General features: G+C 37.0%; 1 protein-coding gene and 1 long non-coding RNA gene across 2 annotated transcripts in view; one reads left to right on the top strand and one right to left on the bottom strand.

Moving 5' to 3' along the window:
• Positions 1-15000, top strand: part of LOC136833348 (uncharacterized) — a 159868-nt gene that overhangs the window by 139440 nt on the left and 5428 nt on the right. The window lies entirely within an intron of this gene.
• LOC136833346 (neural cell adhesion molecule L1-like) overlaps positions 7429-15000 on the bottom strand; it is a 121015-nt gene continuing 113443 nt past the window's right edge. Inside the window, exons 4-8 of the mRNA XM_067095364.1 lie at positions 14972-15000; positions 13758-13846; positions 13129-13227; positions 9342-9530; positions 7429-8320 (exon numbers count right to left, since the gene is read on the bottom strand). The exon at positions 14972-15000 is cut by the window's right edge and continues 93 nt beyond it. Of these exons, the coding sequence (XP_066951465.1) occupies positions 8112-8320; positions 9342-9530; positions 13129-13227; positions 13758-13846; positions 14972-15000 (615 nt within the window). The 3' untranslated portion in view covers positions 7429-8111. The remainder of the gene's footprint in view (positions 8321-9341; positions 9531-13128; positions 13228-13757; positions 13847-14971) is intronic.

The following is a 15000-nucleotide window of genomic DNA, read 5'->3' as shown; positions in this document are numbered from 1 at the left end:
TGCGTACGGAAGTTAGGAATAACCAACGAAAGTAGTTGGGAGCGAATGGAAGGCATTTGCGCGACGGGGTAACCATCGTACCCAAAGGATTTCATGGTTTTTTGATAAGTTGCATATTGACTACTTGTTATTTTGCAGGACTACAAGACGAATGTACTGGGATTTTGTTGTTTACCGTTACATAAATCCTCTTGACAACTTTAACAAGTACAAGTTCAAAAATAAGTCAAAATGGTAAGTATTGTATTTTAAATAATTAGCGAAGAATCTGTGATTCAAGGTGTCTCCTCTCATCTGTAATTTACCGATAGAATGCGAAGCCTCACATGAATTTTAAACAATGGGCTAATTTAAACCAAGAATTTCTCCAAATTCCTTATCAAAGTACTTAATAATTAAAAACACACACATATCGAAAAACAAGATACTAGTCATGGTTACGTATCAAAACAAACAGAATTAAGATATCAAATTATATATGGTAACTTTGCTCATTTCACCACGCCTGAGAAACTAGAACGCTCGAGTGACCCTCGAACCTGTTAGAGCGTTTTGTATGCATGGCCTGGCTCTAGACGGCCTTCGACTGCTCATAAGTCAAGCTTGTTTGTGTGAAAGGCCTTGCTAACTTTCTTTTTACTTTTAGTTTGTAATTCCTTCTCACCGTCCTCTTTTGTGTTTTTGCATAAGGAGATGGTCAGAAGGGACGGAAAAGGGAAGGAAAGGGAAGGAGAAGAACAATAAAGGAAAGCAAATTATATTATATAATATGGATGATGGGCAGAGGAGCGGAACAGATGGGCCGTGAAAGGAAGGATATTGGGAGAAAATGACAGGAAATGGTCAATAAGAGAAGGAGATGGTGACAAAGGGATGGGTGTGGGTATCCAAAGGGAAGGAAACGGCAGAAAATGGAAAGAAATGGACAAGAAAGGGAATGAAATAGCTAGAAAATGGAAGGAAAATAAACGCCAAAGATAAGCGGATGGAAATCTCAGGAAAGGAGAAAGGCAAAGATAAAAAATAAAAAGCCTAGGTATGCAAAAGAGATAAGAAGATGAGCGATAACAGAAAGAGGGTGAAAGCGACTAAGGGAAGAAATCGGGCTGACAGACGGGAAAAAGGTGGACTAGTAAAGCTAAGAAGATGGAATAGAGACGGGAGAGGACAGACTGACAAAGGGAAAGAGTTGAGAATCAAGGGGAAAAGAATGGACCGCAATGGAAAAGGTGAAAAGGCATAGCCAGAAAAGGGAAGAACTATGGGAAGAAAACAGAAAGAAAGTGGCGTATCGGAAGAATCAGAGGCACAGCAAAGGCACAGAGTAGAGGAAGTCCCCTACAGTAGTGTTTTCCTGCACGTGTCCAAAACGCACCCAAGAGTCGATGCCACCGAAGCCGAGGATGAAGAAAGAGGTTTGATGAGCCGCTGGAGGAGGAGGAGGTGGAGGAGGAGGAGGAGGAGGGCTTGGAAGAGAGGAGGCAGCGGAGGATAAGAAGAAGGAGAAGGAGGAAGAGAATGAGGAGAAACAGGACGAGGGCTAGAAATAGAAGAATGTGGAGAGACTACCAGAACTTCAAAGGGAACGTATTCGAATTAGGTACTGTTTTATCTCTCGGCCATCGAATATGCAGAAACTTATGGAGACAAAACTTCCTTAAGAAGTGGGAGGCAAGGGGGAGTAATACCGAGTGTAGAAGATGGGAGGAGGAGTAAAGGGAATGAAACACGGAGTAACAATAACAGCAGCAATAATAACGATAATAATAACAAAATAGGGGAAGAAGCAAAGAAGGGATTAGACAAGGAAGATAGACGAGAAATGTTTAAGGGATTATAACACTGATAACATAAGGATGATAATATAGTATTAATAATGATAAACCAGATTTGGAGCAGAGGAGTAGGAGCTGCAAGGAAGTAGGAAGGGGAAGGGAAGAACACCTAAGAAGATGAAGGGGTGAAGGGAGAAATGATTAAAAGGGGTGAAGAAGCCATCTCCTGACCCTTATCCCCTTATATTGAAGGATTTATAAATTTACATATGTACATATACATGTATATATATGTAAATTTATATATATATATATATATCTATATATAATGTAAAATTTATATATATATATATATATATATATATATATGTATATATATATATATGTATATATATATATATATATATATATATATATATATATATATATATATATATATATATACAGTATATATGTGTGTGTGTTCATAATTAACAATTGACAGTGATAATAATACAACACCTGCAAACTATCTTTATTACAAGAAATAGAATTTTGTCAGATGGTGCCTCAGACACCATCAAGTACAAAGAAAACATGTCAGACCTTGACAGTACAGTACAGCCATATCTCATCTGTCTTTTATTTCCATTTATTATTTCCGAGGCATACATATTATACGTGCAACATGAAACAAACACAAAACATATACCAAACATTTTTTTTAGACAGGTTCGTGACTTGAGGACATTTCAGACACTTGATATTATACGTAATTCTCTGGCATCATGTTGTTATAGTAACGAGCAAAACATTCATTTCAGAAGAGAGAAAGCAGTGTGTCTGGATGAAGCTATAGTATACTCTTCCAGTGTTTAATGTTTTATTTACACATTTAGCGAAATAATATATCTTTAAGGTGGTATGATTGGGCAGATGTATTACAATTTAGCCCTCCATAAATTAATTTATAAAAGATTAGCAATTAAAATACACTAATAACATTTATAAACAGAATAAAATAATTCACGTCATATATCTGGCGTAAGTAATGATGGAATACTCCAGATATTAATAATATTTAATTTGAGGTTTTGATCATTCAGGAAAAATGTCCAAATAAAAATATGTTGCTTTTCACCAGATGTTCATTGAATTTGTTTATCATTTGTAAACAACCAGTAATTATTCGTGTATTTAATATATTAATGGTTATTAATAAAACCAAATACATTTATATTTCAGTTGATAATGAGTGCCATTTATAGCAATGCCATTTATTTTCCATTAAAGAATTTACAACGTACGAGGACAGAAATGATTTGTAGCAACCAAAATAAACAAACATCAAGCTGTGTATATGCACGAGGGCGTGGCATAATTACCCTGTTTTATAATCAAGCCTACGGAGGTAGATATAATGAAAACAACTCATTAAGAGAGAAAGAGAGAGATTGCCTGATATTCGTGTCTTGTTAATTTTTACTTTGACGAGTTATACAATTATAATGAGAGAGAGAGAGAGAGAGAGAGAGGAGAGAGAGAGAGAGAGAGAGAGAGAGAGAGAGAGAGAATCCCAAACAAAGAGATATAAACTGCCTAGGGAGAGAGAGAGAGAGAGAGAGCGAGAGATATAAATTGAGAGAGAGAGAGAGAGAGAGAGAGAGAGAGAGAGAGAGAGAGAAAATCAAAAGAGACTCTGCAAAAATTAGAATATAAATTGAGAGAGAGAGAAGAGAGAGAGAGAGGAGAGGAGAGAGAGACCTCAGAGAGAGAGAGAGTCACAGAGACTGCCTCGCAAAAATTGGGATATAAATCGAGAGAGAGAGAGAGAGAGAGAGAGAGAGAGAGAGAGAGAGAGAGAGAGAGAGAGAGAGAGACTGCCTCCCAAAAAAATTGGGATATACAGAGAGAGAGAGAGAGAGAGAGAGAGAGAGAGAGAGAGAGAGAGAGAGAGAAGGAAAGTCACAGAGACTGCCTCCCAAAAAATTGGGATATAAACCTAAAGTACATACATTTGAATACAGACTAAGGGCCTGGAAGTTAAAAATGCTTTAGAATCCATTAACGTTTCTTCGCTGGTTATGTAATCATCAGCTTTATCTGTGCAGATTTTAGTAATATTCTATCTTATAAGCCAATTAGTCCTCATTACGTAGCTCAGTAAAGGCTAGACGATTTCTTTGTCAGCTGTAGACTAAAGTAATTCAGTTTTACCCCGGTATAAATTAAATTAGGTGTCCTGTTATTTTTAAGCGGCTCTCGTGATATTGTTTTAGTCCGCTGTCTCATTTAGTCCGGTGTTTTGGACTCGTTATTTAGATATACAAACAATATATGGTCATGTTTATACGCGACCAAACAATTATTATTTTTGATTTGTTGATTGTATACGTGCATACATTAATATATATATATATATATATATATATATATATATATATATATATATATATAATATATATATATATATATATATATATATATATATATGCATACATACGTACATACATACATGCACACATTTACATATATACATACATATGTATATTTATATGTATATATATATATATATATATATATATATATATATATATATATATATACATACTATATATAATCTCGATTATACAAATATATTTATCGATGTGGGGAAATTGTATATTCACGCATTTAGCAATTCACCTTTTTTTTTTTTTTTCCAAAATTCCTCTCCAAATAGATCTTGAGAACAAGTCTGGCAGAGAATGAAAATAACCCGGATTTGTGATATCAAGAGAGAATCTTATTAAGCAAACTTCGGATTGTTTTGCAGTATGCGTTGCCTACCAACAATGTCTTTTTCTGACTGAATTTCAGAACTAATTTTCCCCTGTGCATCTCTTGGCTTTATTTCTGTTTGTTGTAATAGATATTTTTTTTTCTTAGGAATTTTGACTTGTCATTAAATTCATTGTGAATGGGTAAGTATTTTCCAAATTTCCTCAGTCGTATTTTCCTCTAAACTCCATCTTTGATTTTGATTAATGATGACAATCATAAATTTTTACATAGTGATGAAGTTCTTAATTGTTTATGCTGTCACTAATTTTATTCAGCGTATGTTTGTTTGCATGTCTACATGTTTTATTTCTTAGCGTGTGTACGTTAACACAACATCCAATCTTAGTAATTATTGATATTAAAAGTTTTCAAAATATAGGTGTTATACGACTAATGATAATATTTCATTTTCGAGAAACTCCAATACTCCTGGGTACATGTTCGACAATGTGGTTCAAGTCTCGCACCAGAAATGGTCTGCTCTCAATGAAATTGGAATGCAAATAACATTTTTAATAACATAATGATGACTTTTATTTAGAGTTCAGGAAGACTTATGAAAAGTATCCCTTCTCCCAGAAACAAAAAAAAAAAAAAAAAAAAAAATATTGTCACGGTGACTGACTGTTTGTTTTAGTGACTGTGGTAATAACGTTTTGATTCCTGAATCCTGCAGTTGTGATACCTTTAGGCTTCCAGACCACTGAGCTGATTAACAACAGCTCTCCTAGGGCCGGGGCGAAGGATTAGATTTATTTGCGACATTGCACCAATCGGTTACCTAGCAACGGGACCAGTATTGTGTGAATCCTGAACTACATTATAACGGCGTTGAATTTCTATCACCAGAAATAAATCTCTCTAATTCTTCATTGGCCGGTCGGAGAATCGAACACGGGCACAGCAGAGTGCTAGCCGAGAACGACACCAACCCATCCAGTGAGGAACTTCCCGAATCCAGAATCAGAATATCTAGATCAACACCCAAGCTCTGCTGTAAGGAGTTACCTGTACTCTGAATGTTGCATTTCTTTGCCGTATAGCACAGCCAGGTAAAAGAACAGTTATTCACTGTTATCGTCATCAACTCGGGAATCTCTTCACTTCACAGTGATCGCCATCTATGACCGCTATAAATCGAGAAAACTATATACAGTGAAAAGGGATAGTCTGCGTTAATGGGTTTGTTAACGGGGAAAGGTTTTATTCCCTTTACGGTAGTGTCTTCTCATGAGGGGAGACTGGCACTTACAGAAAACAGGGTCATTGATTTTGATGGGAATCCGAGAATTGTTACTGATACTGAACGTGTGATCCACGGCTTATGGTGTAGGGGGGAAGTTTGTCCATTTTATTTCTTTTAGCTTTTTTATATAGTGTTTCCACACTGATACAGCGAGTCGTTTATACAATAAAACTGTAACTTTTTTTTTTAACTTCTTTTGAATATTTTCGTATCGTTTTAATCGAGTCTTTTTTTTTTACTTGAATGTCATCGGTGAATGACATTTGTATTCCCAGGGATATACTAAAGTGTAAAATGGTAAAATGGTGACTTTCTTATTCTTTTGAAAAGTTTTCGTATTGTCTTAATCATTTGTGAATGACATCCAACAACATGCTCTCTGTGAAGAGTTCGGAAAAAATTATTTATATTTCTTTATTCCTTCATTCATTTATTTCGATAACTCCATGAACTCTTTTGGCTGTCTACACTAAACCAATTATTTTCATATTTAGAGTATAATTACTTTAAAAGAGTGTATATCAAAATAGAAGTCATCTGCTCGTTCGTACAATGATGTCGTCATTGCATGCTGGTGGTTCCGATCCATATCGAAGTCCTTAAAAAATTTGTCGACTTTTACTCTTCTATATTTCCTAATATAGTCACTTTAAATACCTATATAGAGTCCCCTCTTTACTTTTTTTACAGTATTCATGAACCGCAATGTTTATTTTGACAGCATTGCCGAGAACTTTTACATGACATACATTCCAAAATAATAAATGTCTCAATTATCTGTAAAAAAGATTTGAATTTCTACGTTCACTGTAACATTCTCAAAAGAGTCATGTGTACACACACACACTATATATATATATATATATACACACATACATACATATATATATATATATATATATATATATATATATATATATATATATATATATATATATATATATATATATAATCATGAAACTACAAATGTATAATATCGGAAATTCACGCTACCTCGGTATATCTCCGTTGGAGAATTGTCGCCGAGAAGGGAATTTATATAAGTGATAAAAATTTCATATATATATATATATATATATATTTATATATATATATATTTTTATAATATATATATGTATATATATATACTATATATATATATAATTTTTAAATATTTCCATATATGGAATTTGCTTTTTAGGATAATTGTTAAGGCTCCTATTCAATTTCCTTCCTGTTTTAATGTCCATTGATTGATCGATCTGTCGATCCTGGAAAACAAATTTGGCAGTATTAGATGTGGTTGCTCTCTTTCGTGGAACTCCAGTATATTGGAGGAAAGGAATGTAAGACAATAAATAAAATGTCTCACAAAGGATGAAACTTTAATAGATAAAGACTCGTGAAAACTTTTATTTTCTTTCATTTTATTTTTTTTTATTGCAGGCTACGTCAGCCACGCTAGTAAATAAAATGACTCCGTCGTATGCATGATAGTGTCATATTGATTAAGTAATAACATGCTTCATGCCTTATTCGGAGTACTGATGGGAATATATATATATATATATATATATATATATATATATATATATATATATATATATATGTATGTATGTATGTATGTATGTATGTATATGTGTGGAGAGAGAGAGAGAGAGAGAGAGAGAGAGAGAGAGAGAGAGATTTCGAATGTTGCGATATATCAATTCTGTCCTCTGTACGTGTTCTTTTAGATGATGCAAACCAAACAATTATATTTAAACAGAGAGAAACCCTCACAACATATTGCATACAATGATAGGTCGTTCCAGTACATTATATGATACCCCAAGAAGCACTTGTAACAAGCAATGCAAAGTCTCCCTAACAACTCACTCAGCCGCTTATCAAAACCTCAGTCACCATCCGTCAAAAGATGCAACACAACAACGAAAACATTTTGTCTTGATTTGAATATTTCTTCGAGGTTACACCCATGCACTTAATCCGAACACAAATGGACTGCGCGCGTGCAGACCAGATAAAGGACACGAAACATCATGGAAGAGAGACTATCGAGTATAAACACTTTTCGTCTTTATAGTCTTATTGTTTTTTTTTTTATCTTAAGGTAAAAAAAAGCTTGGGCACCAAAGCAGGCGCACTGGGCAACCTTCGCTCTGCAGCAGCAGTGTGCCATTTCAAAGTCGAGTAGACGACCATTTGTTTTTTTTTTTTTCTTTATCGTCATCGAGATGTGGGAAAAGTCAAGTCAGATCGAGTCAGCTGGTTTGGGGACCCATGAAATAGCGAACGAGCTAAGAGAACTATCTGTAAGGCCCCGAAAGAAGACTCGGACCTGTGTGGACGGGCATGATATAGGCTTGAGAGAACACTACCACCAGCAGGGGCATCCAGGAGCATCTGGGCACTGGATGGGCACCGGTCGATGATGCAGTTGTAGCTGTCGTCGTCGAACCGCTGTTGCTGCTTCCGTTGCTTCCTCCGCCTTGCGATTTCGCGGCTGTCTTCTCCTCTGCAAGATGAAAGATTGTGCTGTTCGGTATTTAAGTCAAGTCATTTTAGTTAAGTCGATGTAGAATAAGGCTGCATCTTCAACGAATTTGAGATCTTTGCCTCATAGATCCTTAAGAGCGAAGAACTCTGTTTTCTTGTCATCTGACTGAATAATTTTAATTTAACAGCTTTATAAAGTGTTGTACTTTTAAGACATTTGATATGACAGTTCAATAAGGATACATGTTCTAGGATTTTGAGGCCTTCGCCTCTGAGACCCTCAAGAATGAAGCACTCAGTTTTCATGTGATCTGATCGAATAATTTTAATTTAATAGCTTTATAAAGTGTTGTACTTTTAAGACATTTGATATGACATTTCAATAAGGATACATGTTCTAGGATTTTGAGGCCTTCGCCTCTGAGACCCTTAAGGATGAAACACTCAGTTTCCTTGTGATCTGATTAAATTATTTTAATTGCTTTATTAAGTGTTGTGTTTTTAAGACATTTGTTTTGACAGGCAAATCTTACGCGTGTTTTCATCTAGCAGCTCAGAAGAGATTTGTTAAGAAAAAATCTCTGTAGAAATTATCTGTGGATTACATCACGAAATGAGAATGTCACTGAAATTGTCTTATAAAAGGCATTGCTAGTTTCTAAATCTCCTTAATTAATTACGTATTATGCTTGATCATTATTAAAGAGTTATGACAACATTTTTCATGACAACATCATCGTCGGAAATTAAAAGTTTCTCTTGTTGTCAGAGGAGTGTTGATTTCTTGACTCAACCAGTCCACTTAGTAAAGAAATGGCCAGAATTATTACCCAGTTAATGATAAAAGGAACAGAATAGAAGAAAGGTAAAAAAAATCGGTTAATTGTACGTATGCCTCGAGTAAGAGTCATGTTTATCTTAAAACAGTGACTATGGTAATTTGGGGTTAAAAATCATTATTGAATAAGAAAAAGAAAAACGAAAAAAAAGAAAGGAAGGAAGCGAAACATCATGAGAGTCTGCCAACTTCCATTCCTCACCCGGGATGACGTGGACCATGACAGACGCAGGCAGAAATTTGGTCGGCCAACACGTATAGTTTCCCGAATCGCTGATTCGCGCGTCGTGAATCATGAGTTTGCTCACTGTCTCGTTCTCCATCTGAGTCGTGATGTTCACCCTCCCCGAACGCCTGAGGATTTCCGAGTCTCTGTACCAGTAGAGCAGACCTGGAAAAGATAGAAGATAGGTAAGAGTCTTGTTTCAGAGTCTGCTCAGTGAAGATGACGTCTGCAAGAGGCAAGCGGAGATTCGTTTCCGAATCTCTGTATCTGCGAATAACACCTAGAAAGGATAAGTGGAGACTTGCTTTACAGTCAGGCTGGAAGTAAAGTTTAGATACCACTTACCATCTCCGGCTGAAAGTGTCCGTTTTCCTGGATTTCTTATCAAGATGTTGCCAAAACATTCGCTGTGTGAAGTAAGTAAAGTGAGTTGAATTGTGTATAAAATTCTAGAATTAAAATTATTCATGAACTATTACAGTTCATATTAAAATCCTTAACGACGTGGATTTATATATACATTTTTTAACGGTCGTGAAAAAATATATATATACTCTTTAAAGGCAAATGTTTACCGCGAAGGAAAGTCAAGATCGGTGAAATATAGACAGCTAAGTTTTTCTGCTGTTTTCTTTAATATTAAATATGGCTCACTAGAAAATGAAATATACTCTTGTTTGTGTCTTTAGCAAGTAGCTGAAATCTGAGTATTTGATTAAAAACATATAATACAACCTCGGTTGAAATCTCGATTGTGGAATCCAGGCTTAGTCGAGGAAACTCTACTTTGCAACCACCTTTATTCGTATTGACCGCATTACATTTCTGTGGGTTCCTTTGCCTCTAGTTCTTATGTTCTCTTGCCAGTGCCTTCAGTTGTCTGAAGCAAAAAATACTTATGAGCCTTTTGGTCGTAACCTTGGCAGGTACTTATATTAACACCAAATGCCCAAAAGGCACTGACTGACCGGATGGCAATCAGACGGAGATGTTTGTTATGTTTTTAGGTGTTGTGTGCTGGTTTTGTGATTACTGCTTCCGTTGGATTTAAATGTCAGAAGGTCTCGCCTTCTCTGATCAGTCGGCTAAATGCCCAAAAGGCAATCTGAATAAGCAGTATAAGAAGAATGTGTAAGTATATGTAATGTAACGTAAAGGAGAAGGATATAGAGGCTCGTCTGAGATACTATGGTCATGTAATGAAGAAGAGGGAGGAGTGGAACCAATCAAGAGAGCTAAGAACATGCCAGTGATGGGGAGGAGGAGAGGAGGAGGAGGAGTGTGGGGCATCAGCGGATCAGGTGGATGGATGTGGTGAGGAGGGATATGGGTGAGGTGGGACTGGGGGAAGCAGATGCAAGGAATAGAAATAGATGGAGAAAGTTGACTCGAGCGGCTGACCCTACTGTACGGTGAGATTAATAAGTTCAAAAGAAGAAGAAGTGCAATCTGAGTACTATAGAGGTATCCAGCAACAAATGGTCTTCTAGAAGATATAAAAGATGAATTTTAACAACAGAATGTTATAGATGAAATCCAAGAAAGTGATATGCGAACTGTTATTGGTGATGTGAATGGAAAAGATTGTAGGAACAACGAAAATGAGGAGGATGTGATAGGTAAAGAAAGCCTGGGAGAGATTGCAAGCGAAAGTAGTGTGCAAGTATAAGTTTTTGTAATGTAAATAATTTCGTAAATGAAGGTACTTTAACACAACACAGGACATCCATACATACACTTAGACCTCTTCACATGGGAGTTCCAGAAACCAGTAAGTTCATGTAATCATCAGTCGACAAGAGGAGGAAATTGAACATTCGACTAGCTGCTTTTCTGTGTGTGTGTGTGTGTGTGTGTGTTTGGGTTTGGGTATGGGTATGGTATGGATATCGGAACCAGCAAATGGACCTACTGCCCATAACCAAGATGAAGACCAAACCGGTCTTCCATGAACAACTGGAGGCCGTAGTAAGCTCTACCAGCATGATCAAGGCGAAGATCAATAACAACTTCAAGGGAATTGGCCTTACAACATGTGAACTGAGCTGCTATTCCATAATGACCCTCGATGATGCCATGGATTTGGGCCTCGACCAGAACATGAAAGAATTGACGCCTTCCACAGTCGAAGGCCAAATTTTCGGCGATTTAGTAGTTATAGGCGTCATAGAGAATGTGGAAGTGATTCTTGACAACAATAATAGGAGTTGTTGTTGATTTCTATGTTCAAAATAGGTACATGTACCCCAACATTTCACTCGGCAGGGAAGTGCTTTGGCGTTATGGGTTTGTCCGCCAGTTTGATGCAGGTGGATCTAAACTGGACCAAAATCTAAACCCTGTCAAGAGAGCAATAATCACCTGAGGAACTAGTCCAGTTCCTGAAAAAGAAGAAAAAGTGACAATCATCTGAAATGGGGGTGGACCTTTCATAGACTCTTCGTATAGAGTACCAAACATGGAATGACAATCCCAGTGAAAATGGTTGTGAACATGGAAATGGGGATATATTCTTAGAACAAATTTCCTTTGTCAAGGCTATAGTGGACTATAGTCAGAAATTTATGTATGTCAAGATTGAAAGGAAGTAGTGGTACGGCTTCAGTTTGGGTGAGTAACGTTACCACATAAGGCCTTGGAGATTTAGATGAATAGGTGATGGATGGCCCTGGCACCCACAATGCATTGGATGTGATCGACTATTGTGGGGATACAGAACTGATGGCAACATGGACAGGAAGGTGCTGTGGCTTGCTGGTGCAGCATTTGCATCATGTTTTTGGATCCTTGGATTACTCCTGGTTGCCACCCGCTAGTCCCCTGCCTGTGGGTGGATACCTGCGTCTGCTGGAGTCAGGACATTGGAGTATGGGCCTAAGGCTTGGTGGGAAGTCAGAGGGTTATGCCATCTGGGTACCATACCTTGAAAGGTGTGACACCAGGGGCAGGCGATACAACAGAGAGAGAGAGAGAGAGAGTTCTGGTTTCTCTGCAGGCCTCTTGGTGGGGTTGCTGGCCCATGCATGCTTTGTCTGGTCCCCAGTGGATGCTGGTACCCATTGGCAGCTAGGTGGACTGGTGAGTGGTAGGCTGGGAGCAGTCCAGGGACCTGGTGGATGTGGTGTGGTTGGTACATCACTTAGCTTAGATGAATGGCTGGTGCCTGGGCCTGGAGCCCACAATGCACTGGATGTGATCGACTACTGTGGGCATGCAGAACTGATGGCAACACGGACAGGAAGGCGCTGTGACTGGCTGGTACAGCATTTGCATCATATTTGCTGGATCCTTGGGTTACTCCTGGCTTGCCACCCGCTGGTCCCCTGCCTGTGGTTGGATACCTATGTCTGCTGGAGTCAGGACATTGGAGTATGGGCCTAAGGCTTGTTGTGATAACACAGAAACTGCAAAGACACTTTTGTCACCAAATAATATTTATATGAAATTCAGCTTTAAGTATTAGGATAGATTTGTGGTTGTCTTGCTGGTAAAACTACCATCCTCTTTCACGCAAATTTTATCAGTGTTTGTATATATATATATATATATATATATATATATATATATATATATATATATATATATATATATATATGTGTGTGTGTGTGTGTGTGTGTGTGTGTGTGTGTGTGTGTGTGTGTATTGGTGCTATGGATCCATTTATGAAGTGGTCATGGTTTTATGCGTCTGTGTACATATGTCAAGCAACGGGTGGATGTTTAGGTCTGTGTACTGTATAACCAGTGCATGAACAGAAACTCACCTGGCGGTTGGGAGGCAATAGAGGTCTTGCAAGAGAGCTGTATCGTGCTTCCCGCTCGCACATATCTCTGATCAGACCCGTCCATCAAAGTGGCTGCCTCTGGAATGGCAAAACTCCAGTAAAGAACCTATCATTTGAAGTTCCGTCTAAATTGTAAAGGGGTTTGTTTCATTCTTCGTTGTTTCATCTGCTTTTTGATAATATTTTTCATTATTGATCTTGAAGTTAGACTAAAAAAAATGAGACATTACTGATGGATTAGTTAGATGAGAAATACCCAAATGCTTTCTGTTCTTGTTATATTTTATAAAGATACTTGTTGTTTTTTTTTTATAAATACCACAATACAGAATCATGTGACAGAGTTCTTAAATACCGATAAGCACCAAGTTATTCACAGTGAAAATGTTGGAAAACATTCACTGTATAGAGAACGAACGTGAATTGAGAGCGTAATATAGATTATTATACATACAGTACATCCGCGCCCCTATGCGAGTCATTTCATACGCATATAAGCGCAATTTATAGCAAGTGCACATATGGACCCGTGTGGATTTGACACTTTGGGGTTGCGTTAATGCATCTGCAATGTCCATGAATACTAAGCAACAGCCGATTACCGTTACCTTTGACCGTGAGAGTAAAAAGCATCGATATTTTTGGGTCCGTGTTAACTTGACATTGGTACTCCCCCGAATCTCGCGCCTGGCTGAACCTGTAAAAACACCAAGTACTCGTATGTAAAACAGCGTTAAAAGGATGCATGTATAAATTCAAGTATATAGAGATAAAATTGTATACAAACACAAACAAACACACATATACACATATATATATATATATATATATATATATATATATATATATATAAATATATATATATATATATATATATATATATAATATATATATATATTTATATAATATATATATATATATATATTATATATATATATGTATGTATATAATATGTATGTATGTATGTGTATATAATTTCAGTTAATAACGCAGTATGTTGCACTGTTATTGAATAACTTGAAATCTGTGTTACTTTAATATTTCATAACTTTCATTTTAGTAAAGAAATGTATTCATGCGAGAACGTTCTTGTGATAGATTGTTATATATAAATTGTTAAAGCACTCCTCCACATTGTCTGTCTCCCTCTTTTTCTCTATCGATCTGTCTCTCCTTGTCCCTAGTGTAGTGTGGTGTGAATGTCGTAAGGATATCTGATGTACTTTGGAAGCTTTCTCTCTCTCTCTCCTTGTTCCGGATGTAATGTTGTGTGAATTTTCAGGATATCGGATATCTCTCTCTCTCTCTCTCTCTCTCTCTCTCTCTCTCTCTCTCTCTCTCTCTCTTGCTCCTAGTGTGACGTTGTGTGAATGTGTGGTAGGGATATCTGATGCAAATTTTAAAAGCTCTCTCTCTCTCTCTCTCTCTCTCTCTCTCTCTCTATCTCTCTCTATAATGTGATGTTGTGCCATGTGAGTAGGGATATCTAATGTACTTTTAACAATATAATCTCTCTCTCTCTCTCTCTCTAATATAATGTTATGTCAGTGCCGTAGCGATATCTAATGTACTTTTAAATCTCTCTCTCTCTCTCTCTCTCTCTCGTCCCCAGTGTAATGGTGTGCGAATGTCGTAGAGGTACCTAACGTACTTTTAAATCTCTCTCTCTCTCTCTCTCTCTCTCTCTCTCTCTCTCTCTCTCTCTCTCTCTTCTGGTCCTTAATGTAATGGTGTGCGAATGTCGTAGGGATAGCTAACGTACTTTTAAAGCTCTCTCTCTCTCTCTCTCTCTCTCTCTCTCTCTCTCTCTCTCAGTAATTACCTAATATGGAGAGTCCAGTTCTCAGAGCG

Source organism: Macrobrachium rosenbergii, chromosome 51 (genome assembly GCF_040412425.1).
Source record: "Macrobrachium rosenbergii isolate ZJJX-2024 chromosome 51, ASM4041242v1, whole genome shotgun sequence".
NCBI lineage: Eukaryota > Metazoa > Arthropoda > Malacostraca > Decapoda > Palaemonidae > Macrobrachium > Macrobrachium rosenbergii.
This window is presented reverse-complemented; position numbering and strand designations above follow the sequence as displayed.